Raw genomic sequence first — 17,337 nt, forward strand, 5'->3', positions numbered from 1 at the left:
TACCAGTGCAGTGTATTGGGCTTTGAGTTTGATCATGGAAGGGTCAAATCCTTACTTGGCCATGATGTTCACAAAGAACTTGAGTAAATCTGTCCACTGGATTTTTTCAGCCAATAGTGGTTAAAGCAAAAGAAATATAAATACACCCCTTTTCATTGGAAAAGTGCTGTCAGAATGAAATGCATCTAAAAATATGAGATGCTAGGGTAAAAGATACCAATGCACTGGTAATTTTATCTTTCAATCCCCTTTTTAAAATGAAGCTTCTGACTTTTTTGACTGAAGACAAGCCTTCTGTCTCCACCCTACAGATAATTTTGAGATTTTTTTTGTTACTAAGAAGAAAAGCAGCCTTAGCAGTTTTCTACTATTGCTTTTCCATGCTTGAGTTTACCAACAAAATCAAAATATTCTACTTTTAAGTTTATCTTTTGTCCTGTCTTTATCTGCACCTTCCTTTAAAGTGCATGCTTTAAAAATACACCTGACAATCTGGGAGAAATGTAGCCTTACTCATTTGCACTTAGAGTATTATTTCTGCTTAATGCTTCCCAGACAGATGATGTAATGATTGGATCTGAAATGCTGACAAAAAATCTCTTTAGGGCTATCCTCCGTTTCAGCCATCAACCCTGTTGTTAATTTATCACAGCTGAGAAATAATTTCACTAATGTCCCTTGTTTCCTGATGATGTGTTCTAAATCACTTTCTAAATCTCTTTACAGTGGTCCAACATTTGATTTAAAAATAAGAATAAGAATAATAATTCCACATTGTGGCCATCAAAAATGCAAATGAATACTCCCAACTGTGACGCAATTATCATACCGACTTTTTTTTTTAATTGGCAGCATCAACAAAGAGAGCATTGTTGACATCGAAGGTGTTGTGAGGAAAGTACCGCATAAAATTGGAGGCTGCACTCAGCAAGATATTGAACTGCATGTTCAGAGGGTAATATTTTTAGAAGGAAACTAAAAAATGCTATTGTGTGATGTTGTTTTAAGATTTCTCGTAATACTCTTAAGTACTGTTCTTGGTGGAGAGTTAGGCAAGCAAATAGCAAAAAGAAGAAATAAAATTATTTATCCAGCATATGCAATTAAAATAGCAACATGAGGTAACTATAAAGCCATTTTATTTGTATATTAAAGGAAATATTCATTTCCATGTGTTCCTTAAGTGGTATCTTCTAGATTGTGTTTAAAAATCTGTTTTTCTCAAAAGAAAAATATGCAGACAGACCTGGGGTTTTTTTGTAGGAATGACCAGTTCACATTTTCCCCAGAAACCTATTCAGAAATAGATGGATAACCCAGCGTACATAAACATCTGCTTCTAAAGTGTAACACAGCACAAGACATTAAAATCGTATGTGTCTTCCAGGCAATCCTGAAAGGTGGAACCACTTACTATTTCTGTAGTAGTAGTGGAAGTGGAGAAAATTCAGGACCCCCAAACTTTTAAATGTTAATCCCCATGTTGTGGGGAGGGTTGCATGAAAGGCAGTAAACATTATTGAACACACTAGAGTGTTGGCCATATTTTTTGTCCCTCTTTTCTGGGAGGCTGATGACTTGCAGACCTATGACTTCAACCCGTGCTGTAAATGTTTGACACAACTTAAATTCAGTCACCTGCAGCTGGAGGACAAAAGTCAATTTTGAGAACATGGAATGCGAGTTACAGAAGGAGGCGTTTAAGCCAAAGATGACAGACTCCAGGCTTAGCTTTCTATGAATTGCTGATCATGGAAGGCTTTTGATCCGGGAGTAGCGGTGGGGAGAAGTCATTTGCTTATTTCACCCTTTCCCTGCACCCACCTGCTCCCAGCTCTCCAAAGCAGAGTTTAGGAAGGTGCAAATGTTTGCAGGAAGAAGAGGCAGCTGGCCAGAATCCCCCTGCCCATCTTCAGTCCCACCGTTGGAAGTTTGGATCCAGTCCGCTAAAACAGCTCCCTTAGAAATCACATGTTTACTCACACTGTTGATAAAACACCTATTTCCCCCCTCTAAAATATCTCTCAGGTATTATGGATGTTCTGTCGGCCTGCTAATTTTTTGGGTACTTTTTACCTTTTAAAAATACAAGCATTAAGTTGCAATCCTGTTTTGAACATCAGCTGCCTCCTTACCCTTGTTACTGCAGTGATATATGCCTTTAGACTTCTGTCAGTGTAGCCGCAAAGAATATTGGGAATTAACATACTTAATCTAGCATCAGAATGTGAGTTTTCAGAAAGATCAGCTATTTCAGGCCTAATAGCTAGATCATTAAATCGGCTTTTGAGATGGTGGCTTGGTTCATATGTCTCGCTACACCAAACTGTGGCTTAGTGTGAATTTACGAGTGTGTGGATTTTGGGAGAAGAGATCATGACCACTTTGTTCCTCCCTGGTCTTTCTGTTGCACTGAGCTAAGCCATTGTTTGGTGTGTAATCTGAACCCGTGTTTGTGGTTTAGCTCTCTCCAGCCTAACCATAAGTTTGTCTATGGCAGGGGTCAGCAACCTTTTTCAGCCGTGGGCCGGTCCACCGTCCCTCACACCCTGTGGTAGAAGAAGAAGAAAAGAAAAAGAACGAAATTCCTATGCCCCACAAATCACCCAGAGATGCATTTTAAATAAAAGCACACATTCTACTCATGTAAAAACACCAGGCAGGCCCAACAAATAACCCAGAGATGCTTTTTAAATAAAAGGACACATTCTATTCATGTAAAAACATGCTCTTTCCAGGACCGTCCATGAGCCGTTTTGAGAATGCGATTGGGCCGCATCCGGCCCCCGGGCCTTACATTGCCTACCCCTGGTCTATGGTTTAGGGTTCATGGTTTGACCAGGAGAAACAGACCATGATCCTGGGTTCAAACAACATGCTTCATGCTTGGCTTAGTGCAGTGTAGCAGCAGAATGACCTGGGAGAAGGAATGTGCAAACCAAATCAGTATCACTGTAATCAACTTTCATAGAATGCAAGATAACAAAGTTCTTATTAAGTGTCTTTGATATTGCACTGAAAGTAAAACCAAACAAATGTCTCTCTTTACTTTTCCCCCTTGACTTATTGTATATTCTTCCAGAAAATCATTATGCAAAGCTTGTTTCATATTTCTGCCAAAAATATACTTCTGTAAATCACACTGTTTCTCAGTACTTTTATGCTTCTTTTTTAAAAAAAATGTTTCTTTCAGATCTATGTGATCAGTTTGGCTGAACCTCGACTGCCCTTGCAGCTGGATGATGCTATTCGGCCAGAGGTGGAAGGAGAAGAGGTGAAAATAACTTTTTTAAAAGTTAATGATTAAACAAGGGCTTGAAATCTCAGTAGCTACTATTCATAATTTATTTTTTAAAGCCTTGAATTTTGTTATCATCCAGCATTAATGTTGTTATTATTGTTGTTGTTGTTTACACCCCACCCATCTGGGTTTCCCCAGCCACTCTGGGCGGCTCCCAACAGAATATTAAAAGCAAAACAAAACATCAAGCATTAAAAACTTCCCTAAACAGGGCTTAACTGCTCTTTTACTCAAGAGAACAAGGTACCTATAGTAATTACTCCTATTTCAACATTTTGTACACAGATACTTAACAAGCAGATAGATAGACCTGAAGTTTTGTATGAAGAAATTATTTCACAAGCATAGCAGGTTTTGGATAAGATGCCCTGCATTCATTGTCAGCCTGTCTAGATTTCCCTCTCCAAAGATAGACATCCTGAAGGAAAATCGTTCTTTAAAAGTCACTAGGAAAACTTGTCACAGGCCAAACATGTCAGATGTTCCAAAACTTTATTTGGTCCTTTGAGAACAGTCTCTGAAAAGGACTTCTCCAGGTAGCCTGCTGACAGAATCAGCCAGATGGGATGGCCTGTCCTGATCTCCCTTCTGTAGCCAAGGATGGTGATGGAACCAGCATACACCTGCTATTTGAATTATGTTCACCTTACACGCCTGGCTTTGTACTTAAGCATCATGCCAGGAGCACAGGAAGCTCCCGTTCGGAAACATCCTTAGTGAAGGCAATATGATACATGCAGACCACACAGCTGCTCCCTCTTGGTGCAGAAGTGGTTCACTCAAGCTGTGCTAGACACTTGGCAGGTGTCTTTATCTCAGGCACTGAAAATCTTAGGTGTGAGCAGCTTACGGAGTTTCCCTCTGAATGTGCAACGAACCAAAAGATTTCTTATGTTACAAAACATGCATTGTTTCTCTCTCTCCCCCCCCCCCCTTCTGCACGTGTGGTTTTCAGTGTGTTTTTCTTTTGCAACTCTTCAGGAAGGAAGAGCTACTGTAAACCAGGATACAAGATTGGACAACAGAGTGATTGACTTAAGGGTAAGAACCCCTTGTGTTGGCCTTGAAACTAAGCAAATGGTTTAGAAGGTGGGAAGATTATTTCTCAGGACTCAGAATTCTGGGGGGTTTGTATGACCCATTTGCTGTAAACTTGTTTCACTCCAGCAAAAGTCAGTGATAATGGTGGTGCTAAAAGTGACCACTCACTTGTATTCCTGGGATGTGTAACATGAAAAAACTGCCAATGGAGAGATGCTTCAAATGCCTTTGAGTTTGTTACATCAGTGGCAAACACATACACCTGCATTATACACAGTGGCCCCTTTAGCCCAGTTTTTTAAGAGTCGCTGTGAATTTTTGCCATCAAAACATTTCTGAGGAGAAAACTGATTTTTCAAGGGGGGTGAGAAGCACTCTGAGAAAAAATGGTATCAACTTTCTCATGCTTCTTTGCAACCACTGTTCCGGTAATCTGCTGCTGCCTAGATACCATTTCTATCAGGCTGCCGTTTTGGTACTTTGCTATGCGATCCTGGTTGCCCAACCGAATTGCATAGTAATGTGATGACATCGGGGATGTTTGGAGCCAGCTAAGAGCCGGCTGCATGATGACACCTGAGAGTTGCATTGCCCTTCCCTTGAAGCTCTGTTTATAGTAGAACATGGATATCTTTTGAGAGAAATAAAACATGCCATGTCACTAGTCACTCTACGAGTCACATTCTCCTGTGCACCAAATACACAGGGTCTACACCATGTGCTTCAACTAGGGAGTGTTGGCCCAGGACACAGAAAACATACATGAAACTTGTCCCCGCTGTTGGGAGTTCAACTTGGCCATTCTTTGCTCGTTGTTATTTGAGTCTCAGTGACTAGTTGCCTACCGAGACTTGAGGTGAAGGAATGATTCAAATGTAAAATGTATTCCAATCCCATGCATGTTTTCTCAGAAGCAAGATCCATCAAATTCCATGCATTTTATTCCAAGTTAGCATGCCTGTCTGTGATTACAGACTTTGTTATGCTAAGGCAGCAGTTCCTAAGCATGCTTACCAGTGAATATTACAGGAGTGTCACAACTAAAAATCTGCAGTGAGGCATTTCATGGTACACAGAGATACATACCTGACTGTGGCCTGTAAATTACTGCATAATCCTAAATCATATTTAATATAAAGCAAATATTCTTGTCCTGGGTGGGAGGTGGTGGAGAAGTTGCTTTAGCACCTTCAAGACAAAACACTTGTTCTTTTTTTCTTTTCAGTTGTATTATTTTTATTGATGCTTATAGCTTTAATAATGTTATGTGAACTGTTTTATCATGTTCACTTGAAAAAGGGTATAGGAATACCTTTAACAATGCCAGAAGAAGGACTAAATATACATATATTACATTTCACTAGTCTGGGCATTTCCGTCCCATGGCTGAGAACACCTCCCCCCCCCCAAACATTTGATGGACAGATGGCTTCCTTCCTTATTTAAAACATCTGGTACAGTTTATTTTGCTGGTGCTTTTCCATGATGTGTTTGCTCCCTGTGACACACCCTTGGGAAACCGGGTGATATGATGTCTGGTAGGTTGATAGATTTTGTCTTTTGGCAAGGATGGACTCTTCGCATGTTCTTGTTCTGAACCACTCACTTTGCAAACACACACACACACAGAGAGAGAGAGAGAGAGAGAGAGAGAGAGAGAGAGAGTGTTTATATGGATACTGTTGCAGAACCCTCTTTTCTTCATGAATAATTATCATTAGTTTTTAGTCTAAAGTGCATGATCCTGCACATAATAATGGTTATCGTACTACATGGTTAGAAACTAGGAAAACAGCTGGCTGGCCATGTAAATTTGATCAACCACCATGTTTGAATCCACTCCACATTGTAATGCAGTAAGGGACAGGGCGACTTCTGCCGTTGTTTGCACATTAAATAGTGTATGGAAAACTATTAGTACAAATAATTGCCCCAGAGTTGTTGTCTTCCTGTGTTTGTGTAGCAGGATCAACCTAACTTTCTCAGTCCACCTCTGATTCCATTAGCAATACCATCATCAGGGTCATAAGTAAAGGCTGCAGCTTGAAGTAATTTGCCTGCCCACAAATAATGAGCCCAAGCATCCAGTGCCAAATAAATGGAACATTTGTAGGCTGTAGCTCTTTCTGCTGCAAAAGTATATATGTTAGGATAAAAATGCATCTTAAACCACCTGTCAGAGCAACCTTATCCATGATTGCTCTTGATATTTCTGGAAGTGTCATCTCTCTTAAAAATCATTGTGTGCATTCTGTGAAGAAATATAGGAGGGGGGAAAACCTGCTGATGCTGGTGGTTCTGCTTCATTGCTCCCCTCAAATATCTGTGTTCTTAAGAAGCATTGAGCTCTTTTTAATGAAAGAAATACAATTTTGGGGAAAGGCCACTGGAAGATGAGTTGGGCAGCGTGGATTGCTGGCTTCAGCATAGTGGAAGCTGCTTATTCAGTTTTAGATCTCATAATGTTGAAAACTTCTGCCTAAGCTTGAATGTCCGCAGCAATCCCAGATAGACACAGGAGGGGATATTTTATTTTCTCACATTGCCAGTCAGCTGTACATACCTTTGTTTTAAGTGACTTCTGTCAGGCATGGGGCTTTTGCTCGTTTCATTTCTTGCTTGAATTTATAAAATTAGAGGTGACTGTGCCCAGGTTTGTGCTGAAATTATGTACATCATCTTGAAAGCCCCTTCTCAGATATCCTTGCAGGCAGGCAGCATTGCTCTGTGTAGAGTCAGAGAGCATTCTGAACAACCCCAGAGGTACTTTTGTACCTCTTTGGTACTTCAGGTTTGAATTCTAGATCTCTAGGTACTGGGCCTAAAGCTTTGACTCAGATTAAGACCTGGAAAAAGCTTCAGTACATAAAGTATTTGGTGTCATTATTAGCTGTGCAGTGGGTGATAGGTTGTTGTTTTAAAGCTGTTCTCAGCTTTTAAAAAGAAGGTTGGTTTTTTTAAAAAAGTAGACCTGGTTTTAATTGTATTCTGTTATTGACCCATCTCCTTTGGGAGAAGGAGCAGACTGTAGATCTAAGAAATAAACAAATCCCCATATTTCTAGACCGATCCCTAATGTTTTAAAATAGGACTCACAACTAAGCCTTAGCAATCCCTCACTTGGGTTGGATTGGGATCGGACCACCTGAAAAGTGAAATGTAAACAGAATGGTTAGATATAGATAAAACATGTAACTGGGAGAAGAAGAAAATAGCAAAGAAATACTTCTGTATCTTGCAGGTGGGGAAGGATATTCCCAGTCTTAAAATAGCTAATGAATCCTGTCCAAATAAAAACCAAGAAAGGGGTAGGTGGAATGAAGTGAGGACAGGAGAGAATGGGAAAAATGTGTAACCCCATCACCCTCAGTTGTTAAGCTGAGCAGGCCTAATTGTGGCTCCTCTGTGCATCTCACTGTTCCTTCAGTGTGATGTTAGTGCTCATACCTGTCACAACTTTGAACTTCAGATTGTTCAGGTGTGTTGCAGGATTGCCTCCTAACTTGCAACACACACCCCCTTTTTAAGCATGCCTCTTTCAAGTGGGCCTAGTTCTTACTGAGATGGTATGTCTTTGTCTGGACTGTACAACTTCAGACTGCAGGTAGACCTAGTTGTCTACATGCAGGGAAATCTTGGTATTTAAGAGTGCTGTATCATGGGAGAGCACCCTTCCTGCTGTCTTAAGTGGTACAGCCAAGACACAGGCATACCACTTTGGTGAGAGCAAGAGTTTAGCCTTAATGCATGTATCTACAATCTGACAGCACAAGAAGGTTGTGGTGTTTTTCCTTAAGCTTAAACAAAGCATTTGTCTCCGCATGGATATGTGTGTTCACATACAACAGAGATGTATGTGAACAGAAAGATAAAATATTGCCTCCGGCATCCCAAAAGCAATATTCATTTTCACATTTTATGAGCAATAGTATATAACATTGACACTAGAGTCTCGCACATTATTTAAGACTTGTTTTTGAAGCTTAAACTTCAGGAATGTGTTTAAGATATTCTTTATTGCTTTAGCACAGTCTCCAGTTCCTTATTGTACTACTGTACATAGACTGTGGAAGAATTTAAGACTTTCAGAATAAGATAAGTTTTCTCCTTCTCCCTTCAATCCGTTAATCCTTACACTTCTTTGATTGCAGAGTCAGTTAACTGCATGAGGAAGAAAGAGTAAATGCACAGGAATGACTTTTGTCAAATATGGTTTCCTGGTGTCGTGTTTTCCTCGTTTGAAAGTCAGGTGGTTGAAATGGAAATTATATGTAATCCCATATCCAGTCTAGCTCTCTTCTTTAGATTCAGAGTAACTGACAGAAGCTTTGCAGAATGATATCAATAAAATCACTCAGATTTAAAATGAAAACCCCAAGTCCTGCTGTGACAATTGATTCTAGAGGACTGATAGGAATACACATGGATACATGTGCAATTTTGTAGATGGGTTTTTGTTTAATTTCCCAGTGTTGACACCTCATTTGTCCTCACATTTGCCTCTACTGACAAAAAGGCATATCTTCTGTCAAACTCTTGACCTCAACACTTCCATCTGGTCCAGGCATCTCCCCACCCCCATCTCCGCTTTTTAAAGTAACATTCCAATTTCTCAGAAGTTTAATCATTCAATAAAACAGCAGCAGCTGTGTTAGTCAGTTAGCTCTCCTTTCAGTTGGACATGAGCCTACACTTATAAATTAGGTGGCCTTACTTTGTTTCTGATTTCTTTGTATTTGTTATCTTTTATAGCTTACATTGACAGCGTCTACTGTTGTTGCTGCAGCAGCAGCAGTGGTTGAATTCTATGCAAGCATTCAATAAACACAGTTGTATATACATATAGCCAGATCTCTTAAATCCAATTGTTAGAAAGGTTTCGGAGACTGCATCCTGTGTTTTGTCTGAGGAAGTTGAATGGAGGCTCTTGTATTTATCAGATTGGGGTTGGGGGGCTGGCAAAATCCCCATTGGCCTGCTGCACTACATTTGCTGTGCTTTAATACAATACTTTAGACCCAGTGTGGTTTAGTGAATAGAGTGCTGGACCTGTGGTTGACATCCTCACTCAGTCATGAAGCTCACTGGCTGATCTCAATGTGGTGTATACAGTTATCCTTCATTTTATCCACACAGTAACTGTGTGAGGTAGGTTAGCCTGAGAGCAAGTGACTGGCCAAAGATGGAGAGAAGGTAGGATATGAATGTAGTACATTTTAAAATAAAAATAGATGTCTCTGTGCAATCATAAGCACATTAGTATACCATGTAAACTTGGCTTTAAGTCCATAAATAGGTGGCTATGCCTGTTATAGCTAATTAGAAAGTTTAAGATAAGCTGATCCAGGTGACTTGGAAGCATGGTTCTCATCAAGCTAGTAAGATTTGAATCCTTCTGCAGGTAGAAAAGAGCATTACATTTGATATGTTTCATTTTTAATGTGCTTGCTACTATTGTATATTTTATACAAATTCAACACTTGTAGTAAACATCGTAGAGCTTCAGCCTGAATAACTGGCCACTGTCAACACAAGTAAAAATAAATCGTATTTTAAAAAGTGACTTTGTAATTCCAAGAAACAGTAAACTTAAAGAGATTCCTGTATCTAGACGAAAGAAATGAAGTGAAAATTTTCTAGTTTCTGACATGCCGTAAGTAGTGGACAATGGAATGAAAAGGCAAATTGATATCAGAGTCTTGTAGCCTGTGATTCAGAGATTCCTATGCTATTTCTTTAAAGTGGACTTCTGTTAGCAGATGAAACTCAGACTTTAGCCACCTTCGACAAGGGAGAACCAAAATTGTTCCCTTCTTTTTTATTATTATCTAAGGCTTCATTGTGACACTTTGAAACAAACAAACAAAAAGGATTTGCCCTAGTTGAGTTGACGTAAATGTTTTGGTTACATATCTAATCTAATCTGGGAATTACTCAGTAATAAATTAGGTAACAGAAACAAGTTCAGCCTTTGTTTATTGTCTGTTCCCTAATCTGCATCTTCACTTCAAGGTCAAAACCTGCTTAAGGTTCAACTTACAATCTTGGGGATCTTGCAGTATATTTTCTTGAGCAGTGATCATTTGTCTCCATCAAATTGCTTTTCCACAGCTTTTGTTGTAGGGTCCCATATCAAGAATTTTAGTTTTAGGGCCTGTGGCAGCACATTGTGCTACTTTGCTAGATATGTCAGCTGAATTTGAGGATTAGATAGTAACTCAAGGTTCCTTTTCTTTCCTAGTTAAAGATAGAGCTCTGCTGTACTAAAACTTAGCCCCTGGATTAGAATTCATTGGCCAGGGTTTGGTCAATAGAGGTTATTTGCTATTTAGGGGTCTCATTGTTAGAAGTCACCTAAAAATATATATTTAACATGATTTGCTTTCCTTAAACTTCGAGTAAGGAGGAAGAAATAAAAGAGCATCCAAATGCTGCTTATTGACAGAAATCTGTTAGTTCTCTGGGTTTGGCCTTATATAGGGACAGACCATTCATGCATCTAACCTAATACTGTTGACATTGGTCTTGTTCACATGTGACAGTGAGCCAAACTATGGCTTAATGAGATATGAGAATGTGAGGGCTCATGTGCCCCTCGCTTTTCTCCACCGGGTCTGCAGAGAGAGAGATTGAAAGCATCTGCTTCTGTTTTTAGCCCTAGAAATTTGCCAAAGCCTAGTTGCTTGTGAAGATGTTAATTTTTTTAAAATGGTTAGGTTTTTTTACAGCAGAACTATTTTTGATGGTAAACTAAAATGCAGTGTAGATCTGGCAGCACTTAGTAATAATAATAATAATAATAATAATAATAATAATAATAATAATAATAATAATTTCACTATTTATACCCTGCCCATCTGGCTGGGTTTCCCCATATACTGTACTATACTGTACTGTACTAATCATATACTGTACTAGCCTAGTTAACAAAATAGCTCATCAGATTGTATAATACGTTCAGGCTGTTGTAATGAACCCAAAAGCCAAACTCTATATTCAGTCCATTGCTCTTATTATTTAGCAAGACAGCAAATCAAGTGCTCTCCAACAAACATGTTGTGCAAGCGTTTGTATATATTTTTAAATGTAGGCTAAATATATTATGGGGTGGTTGTGGTGAGACTAAGCCGCTGGTGGTTGCTTAGTTTTCACTCTCTTCTACGAGTCTTTTTGTTTTGTTTGTGCAGAACACAGTCGTGTGTGCGTCACATAAAGCACATCTCATGCTGTGCTTCCTTGCAGCTATGCCTCCTGTACTTTGCACAGCTTTGTTAGAGATGAGCCTGTATGTTTGTTAGAGATGAGCCTCTGCACTTCAAGCCAGACTTTATTTCCACCAATCAGCTGAAAACAAAGTCAGGTTGCGCTGATCCCTCTACTTTAGGAACGCAGTGTGACTGTGGTTAAGATCTCACGTGGCTAAAAACAAAACAGAGGGGGGTGGGAAACCAAACCAGAAAGATGGTACACCAGCCACTTTCTCGCACTATTTTAATTAACTAGAATCTGTAACTTTCCAGTGAAGAAATGAAAGCAAGCTTTGGTTTAAAAAATGCAGTCCGTTGTGTTTAAAACAAAAACGAAAAAGCAACTTTATTTGAAAACAAAAAACCCTGACAGATGTATCACATTTGTATTCGTTTCTGCACATCTGTGGCTTGGCGTCATGTCATGTGAAAAACCACACATCTCAACCTAACTGAAAAGGTAGGCATCTTGAAAAAGTTGCAGTAAACAGAACAGTGACGCACATCCTTATTTAGGAGGCACGGATGGTGGGGGAAGGGGAGGATAAAAAAATGCCATTACTGTATAGACACATGCAGCTGTATGTTGCCAACGCAGTTGTGGGTTTGCTTTTAACTATTCTTTATTTTTTCTTCACAATAAACCTCAGGGTTCTTGATTTGCATAGCATGCTGGTATGTTAACTGTTTTGCAAGCAAGCAATCTCTGTAATCTCTGAGGAGTATCAAGCTTGTCTCTGTTTTGGAAGAAGAACTATTGTATTGGAGGGGAGAAATGGCAGAAGGTTTCCCCCCCACACACACACCCATCACTGCATTAGATTTTACCTTCAACTCTGTATTGAGCTGACTTTTCTTTGCTGTGTGTGGGTGACGGGAGTGGGTGACTTTGTATAGCCTCTCTCAATATATTTTATCAATTTGGTTTTTTCATCTAGTTTACATTAAGCATTATTTTTACTTCTATATATTCATTATGGATGAGTGCAACGACTACTGTAGAGCGGATTCAGCTATTGGTAGCAGAATGCTATAATGTCGTTCTATAGAAGACAGTTGTACCTTTGTAACTTTTGTCTAAACGCCTTACCTGTATATCTATATGATGAATAAAAGTTAACCAACCCCTTTGTCTCAACTGTCGGTACAGATTTTTAGCAGCTTCGCTTGCTCTTTTTGTGCAAACCTATCAGAAAGTTTCCTCTGCAGGCCTTTGGGTAATAAAAATTTCTCTTGAGAGAACTGTTTAATGAAATCTGTTGTCCTGATAAAATTCAAACTGTGTCCAGCAAGTGAAATAAAGCTAGAAATCTTAGTGTAATATCTTCTCTTTAACAGACCTCCACTAGCCAAGCTGTCTTTCGCCTGCAGTCTGGCATTTGCCAGCTTTTTCGAGAAACACTCATTCACAAGGGGTTTGTGGAAATTCAGACTCCAAAGATTATTTCTGGTATGTACTGGTTATTTGTAATAGATTCAAATAAATTTGCAATTTTGGAGGCAGTACACTATTGTGCAGGTGGGGGGGGGGAGTATATTATCAAACCATAGAGGATTCACTGATTTTTAAGTAATCAATTGCACATTAAAACCTTTTCTTTTCTTTTCTTTTTTAAAAAGATGCTGCTGTATCCTTTGGAAAAACAAAAGTTGGTGCACTCTCCAGTAATCTCAGGGTAGAGAAACAGGCTTATTCCTTAGCATTTTGTGTAGGTTTCTACATCTGTTTAACCAGTCTTGAAGCCCAGAAAAATGAGCTGGCCTGCAGAAAGGCTTCCTAGGCTGCTTGGGGCTGGCAGAAGAGAGACAGAGAGATCTATCTTTCCCACAGCAGCTAATTTTTGCATTTATGTATTTGCTTCATATTGCGGGGGGGGGGGGGGCCTTCTCCTGTTCCTTTCTTCCTTTGTTTGCTGGACACAGGGTGGATATACTGCTTCATTTCTCCTTTGCCAGCCTGTTCACTCCTCTACACAGAGCTCCTTGTCACCGGTGGCTACTAGGCTACTGCTTAAATGCAAGGCTGCTTTCAACCAAAGGCAATATAACAAGCATAGAAAACAAACTATATTGCGTAGTTACAGCAGTGGCTGGCAACAGCCAATTCATGTGCCCACTGGGACCTACAGACAAGCCACCCACCTGCCCCCTCTCACTGCCATTGGCTGTGTGAAGCCAAAATCCATAGTCTGGAAAGGAATGGAAATAGTAAAATATGGATTGCAACGCAACATTCTTACTGCAGTTCCTCCCTTCTCCTATAAAACCCCACCTGAATGTCTCATGCCACATTCCTCCTCTTCTGGAGCAGGCATTTTAGCTTGTCTTGGTTTTAAGTCCATTTTAGCACCATAGATAGGGAAAGAAGGTGAGAATCGGGCTTGGAAGGTTGCTCTTCATTCCAGCATATTGCAGAAGGCTTGGGTCTGTCGACCCTAACAACACAGACCTAGGTGATACCAAATGTGTCAGGCATTATTACTATGGCCAGCCCTATTTTTAGGTAGTGTGTGGCAGTTGCTTCAGGTGCTGGGGCGGTGGCAGCAGTCCCTACAGCCATTCCTCCTGGACTCTAAGGCCATTCACCTTTGCTGGACATTAGAGCTGTGTATACCCTCCCTAGAACAATGCCGTTGGGTCTGTCTGATGCTATCCTATTGACCGTGTCGAAGTAAGATTCATTTGCCGGGCAGCTTCTATATGTGGAGCGGTGGTAGTGTTGTAGGGGAAGTGCCATCTTGTAATTTACCTCAGTCAGCAAAATGGCGCTGGCTGGTGTCTTCTGAGAAAGTGTTTAAACATTCCATTTTCATCTCTGAAAGTGTACTTGCTGAATTGTCAGTTGCATGCAATAATTGAAGGAATCAAGAAAAATACATCACTTAAGTTTGCTCCTGCTTTATAGATAAATGCATTTATTTTTCAGCTGCCAGCGAAGGTGGTGCCAATGTGTTTACTGTTTCTTACTTCAAAAGCAGTGCCTACCTTGCACAGTCCCCACAGCTTTATAAGCAAATGTGTATCTGTGCTGACTTTGACAAGGTTTTCTGCATTGGGCCAGGTGAGGAAAGCTCTTTTGTTTTTTCCCCTTTCTTACTAATGCAACAGTCATGTCTCTGGAGCCAGCGTGCACTAAATGTTCAGGTTATGCACGTACTGAGCATTGCGAGGCCTTTTCCTTTCTAATCTGCAAACCAAACAAAAGTTTCATGCAAAGGCTGCTAATCCATATGGCAGTTTGACAGGGTTTGCAGGCGGAACAAATGTAATATTTTCAGCTGACGTGAGAACAGTGAACAGAGCAATGGTGTTCTCTAGTGGATGTTGGAAGTATCATACAGCTGTTTCCTGGCAGAGAAAAAGATGACTGCAACTGTAATGGTTAATCTCTCGATGAACTTAATAGAAGCCTACAAGCTTGGCACCCCTAGAGGTTTTATTAATGTGGGCTTGCTGAAAATCAATACATCCTAAATTAGACGGTGCAAAATATTTTCATGTTCTGGTTTTTCACAATATATCAGTTTGGCTTATCATCATAGATAGCATGTGCTTATCTTCCCTCTCCCCTTCCCTGAGCTATAAATTACAGGGGAGTACTGTACTCATTTTTGTATTGTAGAGCAATCCGTGCACCTCATATCCCTAAACATATTCTTGAATATAAGAACCAAGTGCTGCACTACTTTAGCTCCTGCCCCCTCCTATTTCTTTTTGATGGAGAGAAATTGCACAAAGTATTGGCTGACACAGAGACCCTGGATCATAGGTACCATAATATAAAATGTGGGTGGAGATAGAGATAAAAGCTACTTTTCCATGGCAGGAGAAATACCACCCTGTGTAATATATGAACTGGGGAAATATTCTGAGATAATACAAAAATATTTGTAAGTCTCACTGACTTCATTGTTGGCTTAAATTGTTTCTTGATGGTGTTCAAAGGACCTACATGCACACTGGTGTGTGTTACTGTTCTAAATCTTCACAAGTTTGGGAATAGCACAGACTGCGGTTTTCAGATAGGAGCTGCACTCTCAAGTCACAAAAAGAGCCCTGTATTTGTCCTGATCTAGTGGTTTAGCTCCCAACTCAGAGCATGGACAGCTGTTGTTGAACTGTTATCTCCCAGGGGAGCCAACAGCACCTCCTTGCCAGGATTCAGAGTCACTTGCAGAAATTTTACTACCACAATGACTATTTTGGTGTTTAACAGGGGTCTCTCTGGCAGGAGATTAGAGTCCTGTTTCAGATAAGAGCTATTGTTCTGTCTATTTAAAATAGTAATTTGGTGGTAGAGTGTCTGTCTGAAGCTAGTCTCTACTGAGACCCATTTGTTCGGGATCTTAAAGTAATTTAAAACGTTCTCCCCCTTTGTATAGTGTTTAGGGCAGAAGACTCTAATACTCATAGACACCTGACAGAGTTTGTTGGTCTGGATATTGAAATGGCCTTTAATTACCATTATCATGAGGTGGTGGATGAGATCGCAGACACCATGGTGCAGATATTCAAAGGACTCCAAGAAAGGTAAGAAGTAAATTACATGCTATAGAAACCATAGAAAATGAGAGGCTGTTTAATGTTGTCTGGAGTGCCAAAGCTAATGTGAGAAAGAGAGTTTGTATCATGTCTTACAGGCAACAGTCATAAAAGTACCCTGTTGCCAGATGGATCTGTAGTCAGGATAACTTTTGACTATCTGTACACCAAATCTCAGCTTTTTCTATCTTGCAAGAAGTACAGTTTTTGATACTGAAGTCTGCTAGCAGGGCACAAGCATGATCTTGCATACGAGGAACCACATGAGTAGAGAGAAATCTCTTTTTCTTTCTACTGATGGACCATAAGTCAGTGAAATAATAGAATGGCAGCAGGTTAAAGACGAGCATAAAAGCATTTCATGTTTCTCTAATGCAGTATGAACTGCTGGAATTCATTGCCTTGATGACTTCTTAAAAGGATTAAATAGATTCATGAATAGGCCTTTCTTGGTTATAATAGCTAAGAAGGAGCCTCTGTGTTCATAGGTGTTATGCCGCTGAACAACATAGGTGACTCTCTCAATTCATTGCCCTGTTTGTGAGCATCAAACTAGTCAGTGTTGGATACAGAGTGCTGGGCTGTGTGGTCCTTTAGCTTGTGAATACTTGTTCTTGCCCTGCTGAACTACCTTTCAGATTTCTTCTCATACCTATACGTATCATCCTTTTTGGCCCCTAATATTCTTTTTTTATAGACCAGGGGTGGGCAGAGAATACGCTTACAATTAAGGAACAAGTGCATCTTTGTCCAGGAATCTGTTTTCAGGGCCAAAACTGAGCACTCAGCTCTTTCATACACAAACCCATTCTAGACCAGGGGTGGGCAGAGAATAGATCTACTGGGAGATCTCTGGAATATCTGAAGTACATTTGATATTTGATTCTGAGTTGTGTAACAATAGCAGCAACTTTTGTTTCCAAGCTAGGCTGCTGAAACAAAGATAATTGGGGCCGGGGGGGGGGGGCGGTTTTGCAGGAATGGGTTGGAGTGAAAGAACTGAGTGCTCAAGTTTTGGCCCTGAAAATAAATTCCTGGACGAAGATGCACTCATTCCTTAACTGGAAGCATCGAGCCCTCTTTCTAAACTACTATTTACACTTGAATTTTGCTGGTGGAGTTCAGGTTTCTGGGAAAAAGCCAAACAGATCCCTTTGGCATGAAAGCCATTCTCTCCCTATTGTAGACTACAGAACGGTAAGGATA

The 17,337-nt window shown here is 40.1% G+C and overlaps 1 protein-coding gene across 1 annotated transcript in view; it reads left to right on the forward strand.

Annotated features, from left to right (window-relative positions):
- The window catches only part of DARS1 (aspartyl-tRNA synthetase 1), a 48,866-nt gene that overhangs the window by 24,542 nt on the left and 6,987 nt on the right, over positions 1–17,337 (forward strand). The window contains exons 5-10 of the mRNA XM_083580155.1: positions 853–955; positions 3,194–3,274; positions 4,283–4,342; positions 12,928–13,039; positions 14,516–14,650; positions 15,972–16,119. Coding sequence (XP_083436281.1) covers positions 853–955; positions 3,194–3,274; positions 4,283–4,342; positions 12,928–13,039; positions 14,516–14,650; positions 15,972–16,119 — 639 coding nt within the window. The remainder of the gene's footprint in view (positions 1–852; positions 956–3,193; positions 3,275–4,282; positions 4,343–12,927; positions 13,040–14,515; positions 14,651–15,971; positions 16,120–17,337) is intronic.

The sequence above is a fragment of the Podarcis filfolensis genome, assembly GCF_964270895.1.
Source record: "Podarcis filfolensis genome assembly, chromosome: 1".
Lineage (NCBI taxonomy): Eukaryota > Metazoa > Chordata > Lepidosauria > Squamata > Lacertidae > Podarcis > Podarcis filfolensis.